General features: G+C 34.8%; 2 protein-coding genes and 2 long non-coding RNA genes across 9 annotated transcripts in view; 2 read left to right on the top strand and 2 right to left on the bottom strand.

Annotated features, from left to right (window-relative positions):
- Positions 1-22,510, bottom strand: part of LOC106152492 (uncharacterized) — a 153,385-nt gene that overhangs the window by 85,085 nt on the left and 45,790 nt on the right. The gene's annotated exons all lie outside the window — the stretch shown is intronic.
- Positions 1,058-21,219, bottom strand: LOC147761836 (uncharacterized). 5 transcript variants are annotated; one of them, XR_015334683.1, is made up of 4 exons: positions 21,038-21,219; positions 3,212-3,314; positions 2,767-2,945; positions 1,058-2,510 (listed from the first exon to the last, which is right to left on the bottom strand). It is a non-coding gene; the product is annotated as an uncharacterized LOC147761836 (long non-coding RNA). The 5 variants fall into 5 exon arrangements; XR_015334687.1 differs by lacking the exon at positions 21,038-21,219 and adding an exon at positions 8,614-8,640; XR_015334686.1 differs by lacking the exon at positions 21,038-21,219 and adding an exon at positions 3,667-3,847.
- On the top strand, positions 4,116-8,176 carry LOC106155539 (uncharacterized). Its single transcript, XM_013530423.2, has one exon. It carries the CDS (start codon positions 4,858-4,860, stop codon positions 6,400-6,402), a length of 1,545 nt encoding a protein of 514 aa, XP_013385877.2. The 5' UTR covers positions 4,116-4,857; the 3' UTR covers positions 6,403-8,176.
- LOC106163330 (glutathione S-transferase 1-like) lies at positions 9,609-18,073 on the top strand. 2 transcript variants are annotated; one of them, XM_013540888.3, is made up of 5 exons: positions 9,640-9,902; positions 11,355-11,447; positions 16,268-16,383; positions 17,135-17,242; positions 17,461-18,073. In XM_013540888.3, the coding sequence occupies exons 1-5, from the start codon at positions 9,764-9,766 to the stop codon at positions 17,623-17,625; spliced, it is 621 nt and encodes a 206-aa protein (XP_013396342.2). In that variant the 5' UTR covers positions 9,640-9,763; the 3' UTR covers positions 17,626-18,073. The 2 variants fall into 2 exon arrangements, with proteins under 2 accessions (XP_086869824.1, XP_013396342.2); XM_087013698.1 differs by lacking the exon at positions 11,355-11,447 and having other exon boundaries at positions 9,609-9,902.

Raw genomic sequence — 22,510 nt, 5'->3', positions numbered from 1 at the left:
AATTCAATTCAATTCTATTCTTTCAGGTGATATTAAAGAAGAGAACAATGTAGCAATTGTTAAGACCCTAAGTATTGAGAAGCTAGGTAAGGCTGGAATCTCAGTAGAATAATTATAAATTTTAATATACTTATGAAACATGTGTGCACACACACATACACTAACAAACACACATACACACACCTTCATTACACACTGCAAGCATGTTGCTCAAGCAAAGTCTGGTCTTTAGTATACTTTAGAAGATTGTTATTTTTTTAAAGCCAATTAATTCTTTGAATGTGTCTTCAACAAATTGTAATGCTAAATCCTGTTTGAACATGCACAGATATAGAATGTTAAAATTTTATTTGATATCATTTTTCTTTAGCTGATATCAAAGACACTAAGAGTTTGTCACATGCTGAGGGCATCAAAGAAAAAGGTAAGACAGCAAGGTCAATTTAACAGGAATTCATTTAACACATTTAAAAAGTGTAAACACACAGATGGACTTTAGGGTGGAGATTCTCATGCACAAACAAGTTTAAATTCACTGTTTAGTGATCTAAATCTTTCAGTGTGACTTTCAGTGTTAAATATGTATCGAATCTTTGTTGTGCACATGTATGGAATGTTTAATTTGTTTTCCTGTATTTCTTCAGTCAGTATCAATGACATAACAACTGTGACAGAGGACATGAAAGAGAGAGGTAAGATATCAGGGTCAATAGAATAGGGATTTATTTATTACACTGATGGAATGTGATTGTGCATGCAACTTGCAAGCATGTGCACACACACACACACACACACTGCGTATTGATGTGTATGGCATTTTTTTCAAGTAGTTTTAATTGTCTAATTTGTTTATTTTAAATAATTGTAAAAGATTTTCAGTACAGTTGCATGCATGAAATAATGTGGTACACTAACTACATATTGAAGGTTATATATTATTGCATATTAGTAAGGTAATATTGTGTCCTATATTTCAGCTCCCAAGGACATACGCCCATCTAGGTGGAGAAGATTTTTAAGTCTTTTTACATCTTGCTTCAGACAAAGATCAAGAACATAAATGGTTATTATTATTATTGTTGTTGTTATTAAATAAATCTAAACACTCCTGATATTTAGAAATTTGACAGCATTTCAAAAAAGAACAGATTCATTACACAGTCACAAGGAAGTTCTTTTGTTTGTTTCCTTGTTTTTTTGGCATCATAACTAGGTGAACCTTCAGTTTTTAACAGGTACACTATGTCAAACAGCTGGTAAAACCTGTACAGTAATTATATGATAGCTGGTGGTTGTAAAGTTACTGTCAACATCTTTTTACAGCTAATACATTTTAACTAAATTATGTTTTAATATTTTCATCTTCTTATTTTTCAGGGTCATCATTGCTGTACTACTATTGCTTCTGTAGCAGCCAGTAACAAACTTCAAATGACATTCTCTTAATTTTACAATAAAATATTAATTTTGTGTAATCAAATGTTTTGTTGTTCTTTCTTTTCCTTTCTTTCTTCTTATGCAGCAATAGAAGACTATGAAACATGTCAAAACTACATTGTATGATGTGCACTTGTTGGTAAAATTGAAGTTACAGTAAACTAACACATATTGTAACAAATGCTTTGAAAAAAGTAATATAAGCAAACCATCTTAATTCACCTAGAAAACAAATGAAAGCCATTGGAATCATTAAAGGTTCCATATATCCCCCCTCCATGGTTAAATAAAAAAAGTTAAGGAATTAATTCTTTTTATACATCCAGCCCATCCTAAAACTATGTTATTTATAGAATATAATACTGCCATACAATGTATCTATACCTGTTAAATTAAACTAATAATCTATATTTCCAACAAGTTTTATGATTTTTATATCTTGAGTTTAACAAAAAAATATTTTATTAACATCTACACCCATTTAAAACAATGTAATTTATTAGATTATTAGAGTGTTATACAAAGTTTAATCAAATCAAACCAATTCAATGTGGTGTAGACAATAATTGAACAACTTAAGCCTCACAAAAGTATAATAAAAAAATTATATTGCTGGTGAGCAAACTGAAAAGAAATTTAATCATTTGGTTGTCTCAGTTAGTGGGTCAAAGTTTAAACACACAATACAGTCCCACACATTTTGATATTTAATTTTAAAAGAAAAGGCTAAAAACGAATTTTACAACAGTGTCTTGTGATAACACATGAATCATTCAATGGGACCATGATAGAAGTTGTGGGGAAAAAATGAAAAACTTAATACTAAATATCAGTGTTGCCTGAAATTAAAGTGACTGAACACCAGAAAACTACAGAACTTGGTGTGGTACGCTCCAATTATTTCTCTGATCCATATTACTGCTGAGTTTAAAGTTACTTTGAAGAAGAAAAACATGTCCAAGTTAATCTACTGGTCAAGATTTGCATTTGATGAAGTACAGTACATGAGATTTGTTCTTCCTGTTATGCTGATAGTCAAGTGGTCTCCTAAGCTTCTCATATCTGTTGTTAATCTGGAAATTTTTCACAATATTCCTTAAAAAGATATCTACCATTTTCGTTCATTAATGTTTCAAAATAAAGATTACCATTACACTGTGAACAAAAATATTTTATACCCAATTGCAGGAATTATTTTTGTAAAAAAAACATGATGCTTTTTCATATTGTCCACTGTGCATATAATGCAACTGCTCCTTATATGTCTTTATTTGTATTGATCATTAAATAAATAAATAAATAAATAATTACCACAGAGAACAGTTTTACCTTAGCTATTTGCTGTGGTACCATAAGGTCTGGAGTTTGTTTGTGACCCTGATCTCCATGACAACAGGTCCAGATGATCATCTGCAAACACATCAAAGATGGCGTCAAGAGCCTCAGTAAACACCCACAATGTCTGGTCCTTGCATGGTTACTACTTCCACAAGAAATGAGCCAAAATTCTGAAGGGAAAAATAAACTTATTAGCAAAACTGGCAAATATACAGACACCAAACAGCATAATAATTTCAACAACATCAGCAAAGAGTTTTAAAAATTCTAAAAGCAATCAAAGTGTTCTCTTTAACAACAGGTAAAAGAAGTTAATGTTTTTTTTAACTCTTCACAAGCTCTGTTGGTTTTATCAAGGAGTTATAACTCCTTGGTTTTATGATCATCAGTGCATGCCTTCATGTCAGAAAGCTTCCAAAATTTTAAGTTGGGGTACCTTAATTGTAGGTGTGTTTCCATCTCTGTCTTAATGGTGTGGTGGCTCGCTGATATTACAGCTATTTTCAAGTAGTGTTTCCCTGGCCTATTGGAACACTCACCTGAAAGACAAAAATTAACATAAGCTGAGAGAGAAAAATTATGTTTGAAACAGAAAAGCTGGCAAAAATGTAGTCACAAACAGTAAAAAGTATTCCACATGCACATGCACACACCAAAAAAGTCTATTCTTGCTCCTTTTTGAAAGTAACACGCCTTGGGGGAGTTCATGAATAAAGTTTTAATACCTATAACTTATAAATGTCAATAACCTGAACTGGCCCAGTAGCCAGGCCCTGGGGGTGTGTCCATGGGATCCCTTTTTTTGGAAAAAAATTTCCTTCTGGGAAAAATTTAACATAAGTACATCAAGATTGCATGGTAAAAGGTCAACTTTTCAGAAAAAGAACCTACTTTTGAACTGCATGCTGGCTGCTGAAGGGTTTCATAAATTGAATTAATTGAATGACTCATCACATCATCTACAGAATCAGCCTGGCATGTGTGACAGATACAAACTGACTGATAAAATCAATTCTTGTCTTTTAACTAACTAGATGTACCTTGATGGAATGTCATGTTACATGTTTACCTATGCTTAGTGAAGAACAGATAATTATATGCAGTGGGTTGTGCAGATAACATCTTTAAATTATGGCATCTGAAGTATTGTAGAGAAATGACTTCAACCAATCAGATATGTCCACTGTAACCAACAGTTAACATTATCCAATAGAAAGACTGGATTCAAGATTTTAAACAGGGGGTTGCTAATACAACTTTATGCATTGCTCAGTACAAAACTGGGTGAATTGTTAACTACAAGTTCATATGGAATCCAAATGGATATTTCTAAGGTGAGATCGAGTTGAATTGCGAACACTATTTCAGCATTGGAAAAAACATATCAAGCCTCGAATAAGTCTAACACCTTATCCAAGCGAATGATCGACTAGCTCCTGAAAACTCTGAGGGCAATGAAGGCCTGCTTAGATCTGAATATTGCAGGTCCAGACAAGAAATTGCTGACCCGAATGTTTTTCGCATTAATTTGTATATTTACCCTATTTCAAGTAAACATTGTGCACATTTAACCGACAGACAGTAAATGCTGCGGCCTACTATATACTGCGTTCCTACTGAAAATGGCTGCCCCCATGTAGTTCCGCAGTCGGTGGAAACGCGCTTGTATGATTATGACGAGCCCAGCCGTCAGTACCGGATATTGTTTTGTGACCTTGAGGTTAGGTTTGGTCTTTGCGGCACGCATGAACAGTAGTCGAACTACCACACCTGGGTCTTTTGTTTTTGACAACTGTTCACTCGTCATAAGCAGTATGAAGGGGCCGGCGTCCAACAATTTTCAGCCTCTCTGTCCAGGTTCACAGCAAAATGTTAGACAGTAGTGTAACAATGGCTAATAAAAATTATGTGGAAAATAACCTTGGAATCAGGACTCAATGTTACTTGTGACAAGAATCTTTCAACAATTAATTGTCTCATGAAATTCAAGAAAATAATTATACTGGAGAGAAACCTTACAAGTGTAGATTCTGTGGCAAGACTTTTATACCACCAATTAAGTTCTTACAGCATTCAGTAAAAATGTACATAGGAGAGAGACCTCACAAGTGTAGATTATGTGAAAAGACTTTAAAAGGCAAAAATTCTTGCATACGTCATGAGAGAATTCACACAGGAGAGAGACATTTTAAGTGTAGATTCTGTGACAAAACTTTTATTCAAAAAGGCCATTGTGCTCAGCATGAAAGAATTCATACCGGAGACAAACCTTACAAGTGTAGATTCTGTGACAAAACTTTTACTCAAAAAGGACATTGCACAGAGCATGAGAGAATTCATACTGGAGTCAAACCTTACAAGTGTAGATTCTGCGACAAAACTTTTATAGACAAAACTTCTTGCATAGTGCATGAAAGAATTCACACAGGAGAGAAACCTTACAGTTGTAGATTCTGTGACAAAACTTTTAAAGACAAAAAATCTTGCACATATCATGAGAGAATTCACACAGGAGAGAGGCCTTTTAAGTGTAGATTCTGTGACAAAACTTTTACTCAAAAAGGCCATTGCACTGAGCATGAAAGAATTCATACTGGAGACAAACCTTACAAGTGTAGTTTCTGTGACAAAACTTTTAGAGACAGAGCTTCTTGCATAAAGCATGAAAGAATTCACATAGGAGAGAAACCTTACAAGTGCAGATTTTGTGACAAAACTTTCACTCTAAAAAGTTATTGCAACGTGCATGAAAGAATTCACACAGGAGAGAAACCTTACAAGTGCAGCTTCTGTGACAAAACTTTTACAGTCAAAACTTCTTGCATACAGCATGAAAGAATTCACACAGGAGAGAAACCTTACAAGTGCAGATTCTGTGACAAAACTTTTACTCAAAACAGTCATTGCAATGTGCATGAAAGAATTCATACCAGAGACAAACCTTACAAGTGTAGTGTCTGTGACAAAACTTTTAAAGAAAACAAATCTTGCACAGAGCACGAAAGAATTCACACAGTAGAGAAACTTTACAAGTGTAGATTCTGTGAGGAAACTTTTTCTCAAAAAGGCCAATGCAGTGCGCATGAAATAATTCACACAGGAGAGAAAAATTACAAGTGCAGTTTCTGTCACAAAACTTTTAAAGACAAAAAAAATTGCATATGTCACAAGAGGATTCACACAGGAGAGAAACTTTCTAAGTGCAGATATTGTGGCAAAACTTTTACTCAAAAAAGTCATTGCAACATGCATGAAAGAATTCATACCGGAGACAGACCTTACAAGTGTAGTTTCTGTCACAAATTTTTTAAAGACAAATATTCTTGCAAAGAGCATGAAAGAATTCACACAGGAGAGAAACCTTACAAGTGTAGATTCTGTGAGGAAACTTTTACTCAAAAAAGACATTGCAATGTGCATGAAAGAATTCACACAGGAGAGAAACCTTACAAGTGTACATTCTGTTACAAAAATTTTACTCAAAAAAGCCATTGCACTGTGCATGAAAGAATTCATACTGGAGACAAACCTTACAAGTGTAGATTCTGTGAGGAAACTTTTACACTAAAAAAATCTTGCAAACTTCATGAAAAAAATCACACCGGAGACAAACATTTGAAATTTTAAAGAGAAAAAAAATTGCATATATCATGAGAGAATTCACACAAGAGAGAAACTTTTAAAGTGAAGATTCTGTGACAAAACTTCTAAAGACAAAATTGCTTGCATTGAACATGAAAGAATTCACACAGGAGAGAAACCTTACAAGTGTAGATTCTGTGAGGAAACTTTTACACTAAAAAAATCTTGCAAACTTCATGAAAAAAATCACACCGGAGACAAACATTTGAAGCGTAGACTTGCTGCAAAATCTTTCACTACAAAAGGAAATTGCACTTACCATGAAACAATTTACACTGGAGACAAAACTTTTAAGCAAGGTTTTTGCACTGTCCATGAAACAATTCATACAGTTGGAGAAAAGCATGATACATGCAAGTTCTGTGACAAAGAGTTCATAACAAAATTGGCCTGCATTAGCCTTAAAAGAATTTGTGAGAAACCAGACAAATGTGGAGTAGAATTTAATCAAGGGAATAATTGCAGAACACACAAAACAACATACAACAAAAGAAAACACAGTTCAAATAATATATATGGAACTTTAGGCAATGAAGATGAGCCTAACAATGCTCCAGATTCAGAGGGGGAGACAGATGAAATAAGAAATGTGGAAAATAAACTGACAATAATGCCATAACCTATCACATATACAAGGAAGAAAGAACAGAATACTATCATAAAGATGATGACACTTTTACCACAGAGAATGTCACCATCATTACTGACAATGATGTCTATGAAATACTGGCATAAAAAGGACCACGCCAGGTCTCATCACTACAATTATGAATAATTCTTTCTACAACATTTAATGATATGTTCAGATGACAAAAAAAAAAAAAAAAAAAAAAAAAACTTTTACCTTATAATTTTGTTATTTTTAGACAACCTAGGAATAATCATATGTAACTGCTTCAATTCTTATTTGTTCAGTGATTATCAACAATTATTACTTTTATTCTGTGTAGGTTCAGTTTTCATCAGATCATTTACTTCCATGATCAGACACATTATCTATGACAGATCATATATAATAAAAGAACTGTACTTAGTCAAATACATGATATTACACTAGAAAATGCCTCTCTTCTATCTTTATTGTTGAAAACAGATAGAGAAATAGACAAGTGTTTCATTTTCATTTATTTTATGTGTTTACTAAATGAAAACAATTTAAATCATTTCATTTTTTATCAAATTTATATATATTCAATGACTTTGTCACAGAATAAACAGTTAAAGATGCATACAAAGTCATTTTTGTCACAAAAACCAACCAAATGCCAGCATATAGTTTCAAGTAGTATAACTAAGAGAATTACCAAAAGGCATTGTTTAATTTTACCCGAAAATGATGTTTGAACAGATTTTTCTGCTGGCATTCTAAGCTGTATGTCAAAAGGGCAGGAAAGTAGGTCATGGAAGTAGGTTAAATTTACAACCATAAATTTAAAGAAAGGAGCAGTCTAAAGGTCTTTTATGGCTGATCGAGTGATCTATTCAGTTTATCCCTTGGCATGTCAAATTTATTTGATGCATATTAGAATCTAGTAGAAGTAATTTACATGTGTTACTGGGAATCCACGCTCTACTGATGCTTGGTTTGTAAGTACCTTTAAAAAAGAAACATCATTTTGTTCACTGGAAATATCAAATTCCAAAGAAGATTAAATTAGACATAGAAGACAACACATATTACAGACTTTAAAGAAACAGATTCAATGACAGCTAGACAAGTGTGATGTTGAAAATAAAGAAAAACACCTATAAAATGTAATGCAATACTGTATGTTTTGTCGAAAAGAATTCAGTGTTATATCACTGTTCCCTGTATTACTGTCCAACCATTTTAATATTCTTAGTTATCAACTGAACACAACAGTTCAGTGGCAGATATAGAAGGGGGGGGGGGCAGGGGGTTATAACCCCCCCTCTTCGGTTTCTGAAAAACAGGCCTATATCACACCAATGGGGTCATGTTGATACTCCCTGCACCGTTACTCCCTCACACTGATACTCCCCCACAACATTACTCCCTCACACCGTTACTCTCTCACACCGATACTCCCCAGCACCGTTACTCCCCTTTAGTAAATTTTTGTGTATTATGCACATTGATATTCCCCCATACTGATAGATCCCCGCATCAACACATTCCCAGTAATATTGTCGATGAAAGCACACTATTATTACCCCACACCGATACTCCCCCACATCATTGCTTTCCTGCATCGATACTGTGGGGGAATATCGGTGCGGGGAGTATGGGTGCAGGGACGTATAGGGATGGAACCACATCAATATTCCCCTCTTGAATTTAGAATTTTGAAAAGCTAATCATAGTTCTTAATTGTACCAAAGGACCCTGTTTGCTCTCCAAACTCAAAAAAACTTTGGGGCCTTTAAGCAGGCCTGAACCCTACAACAAGTAACAACTACTGATCTCGAATTCTAACTCAAAATGACGCATATGAAATTAATCTCCAAGCTGAGGAGAGCGACACAGGCAAAACCTTGAGACATGAGCTCCCCCCTACTAGCTAGCTCTGCCCACAGTAACAGACATCGGACAATAGAGAGGCTTGCCTGTAATCTCCTTCTGTTGCTTTGGACACCCCCCCCCCCCCCTTCAAAAAATCCTGGATCTGCCCCTGTATATACAGTTTGTAGTCGCTGCATATGTAAAGGAAATACTAAATGAATTGTGCAACCTGCACCATATACCTCTGTAAACTCTTATATCCAATTATTAGCACCTACCTACCTACAACAATAAAACAAGGCCTTTATATAGCTGAGGCAGAAGTGTAAACCAAAACCCAATATAGTGGTGCAATTGACATTTAAAATATATTTAGATTGCAAACTATGTTTGAATATTACCATACATTTTTGGAACATATGTTACATTTAGGGCTCTATGCATAATGTAAAAGACATGGTAAAAATTCAAACCTGAATATCAACTGAGATAGTCCTGGATTTTTGTTCTACACACATTTATGTTTTAAAAATTGAATACAACTTTGAATTCATTCAGTTTTATTTTTTGACACTTTAGCATGTGAAATGCACCTCTATATTGGGTTTGTGTGTGTTACTTTGTTTGCATGGCCTAAGTGCCAGTGACTCGTCACTGCCAAGGTAAATGTAAGTCGTTTTAAGTATATTGACTCCAACGAGGAACCAATATAATGACCTCAACAAGTAAACCAATGGTGTACAATGTTGTGTTGACATTGGGTTAGTCAGCAGGATTAGTCATGAGTCAGCATTAATTCAGACATACATATAAGCCAAGTTGTACGAGTAGCAAGTCTAGAACTTCTGTTTCATTATTAAGCTGCATTTGTTAACTTCCAAGATGCCAACCTACAAGCTGTACTATTTTAATGCAAAAGGGAACGCAGAGATTACCCGTCTGGTGTTTGCTGCTGCTGGTGTGGAATATGAAGACATCAGATTTAAAGACCGTGATGATTGGCTTAATAACTACAAGCACTGTGAGTTTTTTTCCATTTGTAATCTTACATGTTTGATTCTCATAAAAAACATTTAGGTCATTCAATTGATTCTTTGATCTATCAGTTGTGAAATACTAGTCTTGACCCAGTGGCACCTGCTCTTACAGTTCTTGGTACATGTAATGGAAGTACCGAGTGTATGGTTCAGCGTGCCCAACAATCAGGGGACAAAGCATAATAACCAATTACCTCATTTTATGCTTAGGTCCATGTATCATATACCTTTAAAACAACAACACAGGTGTGGGTTGGAAGCTTTTTATTATAGCTTCGAAACTACGCTACGTCACTACATCTACAGTAATAAAATAATGAACAAAATCTCAATAATCCAGTCCTTGCCATATTAAGTATAGCACGTCTTCTCTGCATAAAGGTTTGCAACTGACCGAATTTAATCACTCTATGACCGGAAAACGAGACTTAAGTGTCCTGGATGCAGTGACGTAACGTAGCTGTCCCCACCTGTGTGTGTTTTAAATAGGACTTAAAGCTAAGTCTTTACATAAACCTACTACCAAGGTCCCAGGAGACAATTTCCACTTGATATTCACTGTTATTTCTCTGGCTAAATCTCTAAATCTTTTCTGTACCGTGAGCGTGTAAATTTTTTGGGAAAATGATGTCATCCCCCTGCTGACCTTTGATAGAGAGGACATGCCATTGCTCCAAGTCTTGTGATCATCTCTGTGATATACTGTGCAGGTACGCCAGCAGTGATGGCTAGACACTCCAAAACTATACATCCCTTGGCATAATAGGAGATAACTAGTTCAGTATTTTACATCTAACCTGTGAAACAGCATATGAATTTTAGATAAAACCAGTAGTGGTAGCTAGCAGCATTGGTATTGTTATGTTTCTGACTTTTATAGCCATTATCTTTGCTGTGTCCATGCACATCATTGCATTGTCTTCAAACTTATGGCAGTTACATTTTTGCAAGCCCATGTTATGTAGTTAATTATTATATAATATTGCATCACATTCACAAAAATTGTTTTGCATTGCTACTACATAAGCCCTGAAAAGAAAACCAAGTTACTTATTATTTACCAACTGACAAGAATGATTCTTGGGATTGATATATAGCTCTAATTGTTTAATTGGAAAGCCTGCTTGATAAAATTTTTTAAAAATTTGTGCAATTTTTGCGAAATTTCAAATTTTCTCATTGTGGCATTTTAACATGTGAAATTCAACTCTCATGGGCCTGAAGCCTTATGCCAGTTACATGTTCTGCCTTGTTAGTAACAGACCCTAAGATTTAGGTTCTATGCATGCCAGCATTTTTCATTTTTAAATCTTCACATATCCATGCTTACCTGAAGAAGCAGATATTTCAAAATTACGAAGCTGCATGGACCTGACACCCAGATCAGGTTTTAGAGTCAAGAATTACCATTTGAGATAAATTCACTTATTTTACAGTAAGCCCCACCGGACAGTGTCCATTCCTGGAGGTGGAGGGGAAGAAGATTGGTCAGAGTTTGGCTATTGCGCGTCTTGTGGCAAGAGAACACGGTAAGGAATGTGACAGATATTTAAACTTTGCCTGTATTGTAGTTTTTGCTTAAATAAGTAAGAGATTACCTTTTAGAAAAAACAAGGCAGCAAAGCTGTTAAATGTACAGACAAAAAAAAATCAGGATGCAGAAAACAGGTCATTTTTTCAATTTTGATGCTATATTTAATAAATGCTTTTAATAGTGCAGTCAATCAAAACTGAATTTTAATCATGCACAACAGGTAACATGGTCAATAACAGGAGCAGATCCAGAGATATTTTCTGACAGTATTCCAAATTATCCATCCTCCATTTTTGATGCTCTTCCAACAGAAAAAAATAGATACCTGTCAATGTAAACTTAAAAATCTGACCGTCTTCCAAAAGACCCAGAAGACAGTCTCAATCCGCCTAAGAATATGGGAAAGAAAGAAATTTCACAAAAATGTACAACTGGAAAAGAAGCCAATTAGACTGCTATTCCAACTCAGACTGCATTTTAGCCCTATGTTTCCTTCCTGTAAGTTTAAGAAAAGTAAGTGACATGTTTTTTCTTTAATGGTCATAATAAAACCAGTGCCCAAAATAGGGTTATCTTCAATTTTGATGCAATATTACATAATGCTTAACAGCATAATGAACATCAGTTTTTAATATTAAAATAAAATCATCATGGATTTTCAGAAAATGTGACTAGCGAAGGTCCTCAAGTCCAAGGAAGTACAAAACGTCGATATGTGAAAATTTAAATTCTAACAAAAAATTATATAATTCAAGAAAAGTTAACCAATAAGACAGGTTTTAGAACTGAAGCTGTATTTTAGGCCTATGTTACTTTTATGAAAGTTTGAGAGCTGTGACATGGTTTTCCTTTAATGGTCACTATGGAGGCAGTGCCCAAAATAGGGTTTTCTTCAATTATGATGCAATATTTCATAATGCTTAACAGCATAATGATCATTAATTTTTTAATCATAAGTATTATGGATATTCAGAAAATGTGACAAGCAAAAGTCTTCAAGCCCATGGAGTCACACATTGAAAATCCAAAAATGTAAACAAGTGATAACTGTACTGAAAATAATTTCCATTTTCAACACCTTTTTTTTTACATAAAAAAGAATAATCAATAAGTCATTTTTATATGATCAAACTGAGAAAATGTCAAAAGAACACTTTTACATATCCAATAAGTTCTATAATGAGACTGTTAATATGCCTAAGAATTAAATCTGAAAAAAAAAACACTTATATACAAACAAGGCAGCAAAGCTGTCAAATGTACAGACAAAAAACAGGAAATAACTATGCACAAAATAGGCTACTGTCAATTCTGATGCAAAAGTACATTATGTTAAACTGCAAATTCAACATCAAATTTTAATTATGCTCAAGCAGCACCCAAAATTGTGTTTTCTTCTATTCTGATGCAATATTACATAATGGTTAACAGCATAATGACCGTCAATTTTTAATAATAAAATATACATGGATTTTCAGAAAATGTGACTAGCATGGGTCTTCAAGCCCGTGGAACTTCAAAGTTACACCTTGAAAATGCCAATATGTGAAAAATTAAATTTTCACAAAAAAACTGTTTAACTGGCAGTAAGAATTACCAAACAGACTGCATTGCCTACTGAAGCTGTATTTTAGTCCCATGTTTCTTTCCTGTAAGTTTGAGAACAGTAAGTGACATGGTTTTTCTTAAATGGTCATCATGGGGGCAGTGCCCAAAATAGTTTTTTTTTTTTCAAATTTTGATGCAATATTACATAATGTTTAACAGCATAATGATGAGTATTATGGATATTCAGAAAATGTTACTAGCAAAGGTCTTCAGGCCCATGGAACTTCAAAGTCACAACTTGAAAATGCCAAAATGTAAACAAGACAGCACTGTTCTGAATTTTTTTTTTCCATTTTTAACAATTTTTAACATAAAACAAAATTAACAGTTTACTGCCGTTTTTATATGATCAACTAAAAAAATTGATGAGATGGGAAAAATATCAATAGAGCAGTGTTAAATGTCCAATTTCTTCCATTCTGAGATTCTGAACATAGTGAATGTCAATGATTGAATCTGACAAACTGCAATGATATGAGTTTATTTCCATTTTTTGAAACTTTATTACACAATACAAGATAACAAGTTTACCATCATTTTTACATATGTTGTAAAGATGCAGGAAATGCCAAACAAACACTTTTACTTATCTTACTAATTAAATAATGAAACATGCATGTTAACATGCCTAAGAATTAAATCTGAGGAAATGTGAAAAAACAGCATTTCTTCAAAATAATGGCCCAATTAAGCTGATTTTTAAACTCAACCTGCGTTTTAGCAGGAATGACCACTCCTGTGAGTTTACTGACAATTGGCCTATCTGTTTTTCTTATTTTGTGTTTACAGTGTTGCATATATGCTGAAAAGTGAAAAAAAAAAGCATAACTAAAATAGTGGCCCGATCATGCCTATTTTCTAACTTGACCTGCGTTATAGTAAGATTGATTACTCCTATGAGTTTCATGACAACAGGCCTAACGGTTTTCCTTGAAATGTGTTTACAGTGTTGCATATATGCTGAAAAGTGAAAAAACAGCATAAGTTCTACAATAATGGCCCGATCATGCTGATTTTCGGACTTGACCTGCGTTTTATGGATATTCATCAGCTCTGTAAATATACAGCCAAAAAGTAAAACTGCCTTCCACTTATCGCGTTTACAATGAAAGTGCACGGCGACAGTGACAGTGACAGTGACGGCAACGCCAGCCACGACAGACGCAGGTGATGGCAATATGTACAGACACATCTGTACATATTTACTGTACTGTTTGAGAACAGTAAGTGACATGGTTTTTCTTAAATGGTCATCATGGGAGCAGTGCCCAAAATAAGTTTTTTTCAAATTTTGATGCAATATTACATAATGTTAAACAGCTTAATGACCATCAATTTTTAATAATAAAATATTAGTATCATGGATATTCAGAAAATGTGACTAGCAAAGGTCTTCAGGCCCATGGAACTTCAAAGTCACAACTTGAAAATGCCAAAATGTAAACAAGACAGCACTGTTCTGAAATGTTTTTTTTCCATTTTTAACAATTTTTTTAACATAAACAAAATTAACAGGTTACTGCCATTTTTATACGATCAACTAAGAAAATTGATGAGATGGGAAAAATATCAATACAACAGTGTTAAATGTCCAATTTCCTCCATCCTGAGATTCTGAACATAGTGAATGATTGCATCTGACAAACTGCAATGATATGAGTTTATTTCCATTTTTGACACTTTATTACACAATACACGATAACAAGTTTACCATCATTTTTACATAATCAACTAACAATTTTGTTAAGATTCAGGAAATGTCAAACAAACACTTTTATGTATCTTATTAGTAAAATAATAAGACTGTTAACATGCCTAAGAATTGAATCTGAGGAAATGTGAAAAAACAGCATAACTTCTAAAGTAATGGCCCGATCATGCCGATTTTCAAACTTGACCTGCGTTTTAGTAAGATTGATTACTCCTGTGAGTTTCATGACAACAGGCCTAACGGTGTTCCTTAAAATGTGTTTACAGGGTTGCATATATGCTGAAAAGTGAAAAAACAGCATAAGTTCTACAATAATGGCCCGATCATGCTGATTTTCGAACTTGACCTGCGTTTTATGAATATTCATCAGCTCTGTAAATATAAAGCCAAAAAGTAAAACTGTCCTCCACTTATCGTGTTTACAAGGAAAGTGCACGGCATCGGCGACGGCATCGGCATCGGCATCGGCATCCGCATCGGCATCGGCGACGGCATCGGCGACGACAGACGCAGGTGATGGCAATATGTACAGACACATCTGTGTCTGTACATAAAAAAGGTTTAACCTCATCAAAACTTAACTGATCAAGCTTATTTTCAAACTTGATCTGTATTTTAGTCAGACTGATCACTCCTGTGAGTTGCAAGGCAATAGGCCAATTGGTTTTCCTTGTGTTATCAGTGTTGCATATATGCTAAAAAAAAAAAAAAAAAAAAAAAAAAAAAAACAGCATAACTTTTGAAAAAAAAATGCATTTAATGAATAGTCAGTTGTTCTGTAAGTTCCAAGCCAAAAGGTTAGAGAGTTTCCCACTTACCGTGTTATGGGTGTTACATATATGCTGAAAAAAGTGGAAAATAAACAGCATAACTTTAATAAAAATGGCCTGATCATGCTGACTTTCAAATATGACCACCATTTTTTTTATTGCAATTCATTAGTTCTGTAAGTTTCAAACCAAAGATTAAAGAGTTTTCCACTTATCAGGTTATAGTTGATAGTGTACGATGGCGATGACGGCGATGACAGACACAATGCAGGTGATGGCTATATGTACATACACATCTGTGTCTGTACATAAAAAGTTTTTAAGGGTGTATTCCCAGAGATTTAGATCGATCCAGGGATTAAGATTTAGATCGACCTAACTCCCCGGGGGTTCAGGCTAAATTGCAGTCAGCCGAGCGCGCACCTTAGTTAATTACCCCTTACAGCTTTCAGTAGGCAGGACAGACGCTTAAGCCGGCTAAACTGACAGTAATCTAGTGAGATTTTAACAGAGTATAGCCATCAATGGAGGTCACGTGGTCTAAAGACAAGCTAAGATATCAGAATAATAACTATAACTGCCATTTTTGTGGTAAAACAGAATATATTATATTTCTATGAGCTATTCACATTGTTTTTATTGTGAAATAAAGATCTCATACGAAGAGTTATTATCCCTTTAAGGTCATTTCAGAGTTTTTCTTACAACTTTATTCTTTCTTTCTAGGTCTTTATGGTGAAAGTAACATGGACGGTGCCATGATAGACCAGGTCCTTTACACTTTAGATGATTTGACCAAGCCACTTATCGATTGGCATTTTGAGAAAGATGAAGCAAAGAAGGTAGCATTTTTAGTAACTGGTCTATTTGGCGTAATGGTTAATAATTGTGACAAGTGGTGTATTAAATGTATCAGGACAATACCCCCACTTCCCCCGATAATCTCTCCCCCCTGACAATTCCCCTCCCTGTAATAAATATCAAACTGAGCATGAACAGCGTGATATTGAAACAAAATAATGCCTGCCTTAAATCAAAATGTATCTCCAGGTAGAGGCAGGTTAAACAAATCATCTCTCACTCATCTAGGAATACCTTTCATGAACTGACACTACTAATTGTTTAACCCACCCCCTCTTCCCCTTAATCAAGTGAAATTAGTATAGAAAAATTGATAAAATGTTTTATTAAAAAATGACAAGTAATGTCAAATTTGCATCTATAATAGCATCTTAAAGTTTAAAGTGACCTCTCAGGTCTGTTGAAGTGTGTAATGAGCCTACATACAGAGTCTTATAATCAATAGCCAATCATTGCTTTTATTTCATTTTCTGTCTTCTTTCTTATATTCAGTAAACTATTCAAGAAATGTGTGAATGTCTTAAGTACATAGTACAAAAACTGTGTATCTTGTTTCCTGGAAAAGGGATGGGGTTGTCTTAAGGGGCATTGTCTTGGGGGGGGGGGTAACCATGGTGCCATAGTGGAATTTTGCACAAGTGACCCGGGTTATAAAGGACATTTTTATTCCAAGTCAGTAGAATAACAAGCAATAGTTCTATTGACTTCATTGGTCCTCCATCTTTTTGCTAGGCAGAGAAAGAAAAGAAGCTAGCTGAGGAAACACTGCCTGAATCCATGCAACGCCTTGATAAACTTTTAAAAGGAAATGGCGGCAAAGGATACTTTGCAGGAAACAAGGTCAGACAAAATACTTTTTTCCTGAAATATTATATCGTGCTGCTCATATTATAAAAAATTAAATGTACAGAAATTTTTATTTCTATATTCAAAATGCAGATGGCTGTCTTATTTATAAGTTTTTCAAAATTAAGTGAGACACATAAAATATTAAAATCTAAACCATTTTATAATTATTTTTCATTTAAATACTTGACTGTATTTCTTTTCACATTCAGCTCTCCATTGCGGACCTAGCAGTCTTCAATCAATGTTCAGGGCTGGTGGTAAAGTTCCCCAAGTGCATGGACAAATGCAAAGAATTGCCAGCATTCATTGACCGCATTAAAGCTCTCCCAAAGATAGCTGATTGGTTGGCGAAGAGACCGCAGACAGATTTTTGAATTACGTTTTAACGAACTGCATTGTCACTTGTAACCTATATTTTGGCAAATTATAACTAAAACAGGGACAACTGTTGATAGCGATTTTCTTTTTTACTATTTTCAAAAAGTGACCCCTATGGAAAATGGGGCGTGGTATGGCAATGAATCACATATCATTATCTATCTTCCAACTTAACCAGCCACAGTTATAGCATTGGGACTCTTCCTTCTTAATCTGTGGTGGGTAAAGATTTAGTCAATTTTTGTTAAATAAAAAGGGAAGTGAAATTGCTTATAATTTGAAATGAAAAATTCATATTTGAGTCCTGCTAAAATTACAGAATCTGATATAATTGTCATCTTAAATTGTTGTCCCAAATAGTAAAGTTGTTGTTAAGGTGCAAACAGTGTGATGGTAAAATGGATTAAAACTTCAACATTCCAAAAATGGTTTTTATTTTGCATATAATCCTTGTCATGGTCGTTGCTTTAAGGGTGTTTCTGTGTCTTTTCACTCAGTTTTTGGTTATAATTATAGATATTAAAATATAAAGTTCCAATAGTATACAAGTGAATTAAAATCTGAAAGCACAAAGCAACACAGACACCAATTCAGCCGCTAAATTGAGCTTTAAAATTAATTCTTTTTTACTAAAAGTTACATCTAGGATGTAGTTGTTAATTTCCTGACTGTGATACATATTGCTATCATCTGCTGAATACATCTGATGTATTGTGAGTGTTTGATAACTTTTTCCTAACATTGCTTTGATATGTAATATTCTCTTCCAAGATTTGCAGTTCTCCACAGTCTGCAAGTCTATGTATGTCTAAATGCAGACAGTTTTAATGAACATTTCAACATGAAGCAGTGTTATCCAGGTGTTTTATGTAATAGAAGCAGGAGTCTCAGTGATCAGTATCAAGTAAAGTTTTCAAAGTAGCCTTTTGTAAAAATTATAGAAAGATGAACCACAGAATACACCAAAAGAGATGCTGCAGTGGCAGCCTCCCCTGACACCCTCCTGACACCCTCCCCCCCCCTCCCCCCCCTTCGGTTTCTGAAAGACTAGTTAAATCATAGAGCTAAACTGTACCAAAGGGCACTGTCTGCTCTCCAAAACACCAAAACACAAGGGGGACGATGTTTGACCTCTCATCCGAGGCCTGTTGTTCTGGACCCCCCCCCTTCAAATAATCCTGGATCCACCCTGCAGACCATATTACACTGACAACATTCTGTATCAGTAAACCATACGTGATACTTAGCTGTATTCAACAAATGTATTTCTAGCATAATGATAATAAAAATAATAATAATGATAAATCCACATAACATCTTATTGTAATGAATCAAAATGTCCAAACATGGAACATTTAGCAGTTAAAAAAAGAGGCTAACCCATCCCTGTCTTGATGATCTATCTAGACAAATCTAGCTTTTCTGGCTACAGACTTCTGTTGACAGAAATTTCATGTTTGATCACAGGTAATTATTGATATCATAAACTTAGTACTGATAGAAAATCTATGAAAAATGCAAATATAACCCATTGACAGTGTCCTCTGTCAACTATAGAGGTATATCCTTATTGATTGTATGTAGCAAAATATTCACCAAAATTATGAACAATAGGATATTAAAATGGGCAGAAAGGTCGGGTAAACTACATGAAAGCCAGTGTGGCTTTAGGACAGGTCGGTCAACTATTGATCAAATATTTACATTGAATGCTATTAAAGAAAAATATCTATCAAAGAAAGGTGGGAGGTTATATCTATTATACGTAGACTTCTCGAAAGCTTTTGATAGAGTACAACATGTATTATTATGGCACAGACTCATTAATTGTGGTGTACACGGAAAGGTACTGAGTGTATTAAAATCAATGTATTCAAATCTTAAGTCTTGCGTACGAACGCCTGCCGGATTAACTAATTTTTTTGAGTGTACTATTGGTACTAGACAAGGATGCATGGTCAGTCCACTGCTTTTCATTTTATATCTAAATGATTATATAAAAGACTTAGAGTACAAGGAATGTCGTGGTATATATTTATCTCCAGAGTGTCAAAATTTACTAGCATTGTTATATGCAGACGACATAGTAAATATTACAGATACTGTTATACATCTGCAGCGGCATTTGAATGTGTTAAGTGAATTTTGTAATAAATGGGGCATGGAGGTCAGTACAAATAAAACAAAAGTCATGGTGTGTAGGAATGGAGGACCTCTACGTAAATATGAACAGTTTTACTACAAGGGTAACAAACTTGAGACTGTTTCACATTATAAATATCTTGGGGTGCTAGTATCAACACGTAATAATTGGTCATCAACTCAACGAAATAATGCGGCTAAGGCTCTACGAGCGATTACAATGCTGAGATGTTTTGAGAAAAAATGCGGGAGGCTAGCATATAATATAGCCTTTCATATCTTTGATAGTATGTTTCTGCCTATTTTGTTATATGGCGCAGAGATATGGGGTTCAAATTATGTTGAGGTGATAGAGAAAGTGCAAATCAAATTTTGTAAATATTTCTTAGGTTTACCAAGCTCCGCATCAAACGCTGCAGCCCTAGGAGAATGTGGAAGACTACCTCTGACGGTGCATTATCTCACACGCAGCATTAAATACTGGTTGAAATTATTATGTATGGGACGAGACAGGTACCCAAGGCAATGTTACCAAATGTTATATAACCTAGAGCTGTCCGGTAGAATTACATGGGCTAGTAAGATAAAACATGTATTATTCAGCTACGGCTATGGTGTGTTATGGCTGTCACAAGATATAGGAAATGTTGATTTCTTTTTAAGTGAGTTTACTCAACGGTTGAAAGACACTGCATTTCAACAGTGGTCCGCTGATGTGAAGGGCAATAGTAAGCTGAATAGCTATAGTGAGTATAAAACTATGCTAAATGTGGAGCGCTATTTAACTGTAATTACGTCATGGAAGATTAGAAATGCCTTATCACGGCTTAGAACCTCGTGTCATGATCTAAAAATCGAGAGGGGTAGACATCAAAATATAGATCCCAAATTTAGACATTGTGATTTCTGCTGCAACGCTTATAATGAAGCATACATAGAGGACGAGTACCATTTCGTGCTTGTGTGTCCACGATATAATGGTTACAGAGCAAAATATATATATTCCCGGCATTCAGGCAAACATATTCAACTTTAATAAGCTCATGAAATCTGAAGATGCAACTCTCTTGACAAATCTGTCAATGTATGTGTATGAGTGCTTCAAACTTAGGGATATATACATGTAGAAGGCATAAATTTGACTCCTGTTACTGTAATGTAATATAGGCTGGTGGCCTAAATTAACGTAAATAAACATCATCATCATGTCACAGTGTCCTCTGTATTGTGGTCAACTGATGACCCCATCACTAATGGTCAGTTTACCTGAGTGTCCCTAGTGCTGTCTTCTTGACTTGTTAACAACTGACCACTAAGTGAAGGCCTTGGGTTGCCGGACCAGGGTGGAAATAGTGCTGCGATCACTCTGTCTTCATGTAGAAGGAACGTGTTCGATGTGCCTCCCCCTCTCCACACCCTCATTAGGACTGACGTAGTTGATTGTGAGACAGCCCCCCCCCCCCCCCCCCCCCCCCAACGTCTCGCCCCACATCCCGGCTCCTACACCTGTGTATCAAAACTATCGTTGGTTCATCTTCTGACAGGAGTTGAACAGTTAACGTGGTCAAAAAATTTTTAGGGAGACAAAGACGTCAGAGAGATGTATCATGTTTTCTACAAAGTTCTACACAGTGAAATTGGAAACATGGGCTATTTTCATACTTTTCTAAAATATTGTAAAACCTTCTGATTATAAATTCTCCGCGCTCTTTTTATATTTTGCTGTTAAACTGATACTTCTCTCTCCCGTCCGTCTCCCCCTAAAATGTTCCACCCCAGAAAAAATCAATAATGCTATGGGAGAATTGTACAGGCAATTGAACTACATTCTACACAAATAGAAAAAATGCACGGTGTCTTGCGCATTGGTAGTTCACCTTACAAGTAATACTACATCCTAGATATTCATGAATAACTTAATTCTACATTTGTATAGAAGGATCTTGTAACTCGGATCCGTAGATGAGGAACAAAAAGCACCAAGAGAAGTGCATTAAAATTCCTTTTATCGGCATTTTTAGAAAAATAAAATGTTAAAATTCGTTTTTTTTTAAATTTTATTATTATTATTATTATTTTTATTTTATTTATTTATTTATTTTATTTTTTTTTGCCTAAAATCAAAAGCGGTCATCGACTTGTCCCACCTAGCACATTATCATCAATTCTGTGGAAGACGTCACAATCATGTTGAGACAGAACAGACGGCAAAATATCACCCTGTATAATAATGATTATTTCTTATTTATTGATAAGATATTGATAACCCAGTGGGTTGAAGTTCTAGATAAAATATTAAGAGCACTACAATAATAATAAGATACACTATAGGTTTCATTCCATTTCGTTCTATGTAGATCAATCCAACTCTGCTGAATGCAATCAGTTTAACAGATTAACACATCTCCTCTTGTTTCAAACTTTCTCGTATCATCACCACTTTTTCTGTATTCTACCAAACGCCAGGCGGAGGCGTGACAATTTGAAATATCAATTCCCGAAGAAAAAAAAATTATACCAATGGAATTTCATTTTTTTAAATATAAAATGTGTTAATTGAGTGCTGTATGTGAAAGAATCATGTGATGTATGATATATGTTGAAATCTTGTATATGTCAATATTGACAGCATGAAATGACAGGAGGATATTGTGGAAGTAGAATAAAACTGTTATAACTTGTGCATGACAGTACAGACGGGCGTTATGATAACTAGTTGTATGATGTAAAGTGGAAAAA

Source organism: Lingula anatina, chromosome 5 (genome assembly GCF_051362555.1).
Source record: "Lingula anatina isolate TDL-2025a chromosome 5, LinAna3.0, whole genome shotgun sequence".
Classification (NCBI taxonomy): Eukaryota; Metazoa; Brachiopoda; class Lingulata; order Lingulida; family Lingulidae; genus Lingula; species Lingula anatina.
Note: the sequence above shows the minus strand (reverse complement) of the source record. Positions and strands in the feature narration are given on the sequence as shown.

Bases quoted from the DNA above. Each gene is read 5' to 3' on its own strand.
- LOC106155539 (XM_013530423.2), top strand. From the start codon at position 4,858: ATGTACATAGGAGAGAGACCTCACAAGTGTAGATTATGTGAAAAGACT.
- LOC106163330 (XM_013540888.3), top strand. From the start codon at position 9,764: ATGCCAACCTACAAGCTGTACTATTTTAATGCAAAAGGGAACGCAGAG. The intron at 11,448-16,267 runs GTAAGGAATGTG...CTTTCTTTCTAG, and splicing joins TCTTGTGGCAAGAGAACACG to GTCTTTATGGTGAAAGTAAC. The intron at 16,384-17,134 runs GTAGCATTTTTA...TCTTTTTGCTAG, and splicing joins AGAAAGATGAAGCAAAGAAG to GCAGAGAAAGAAAAGAAGCT.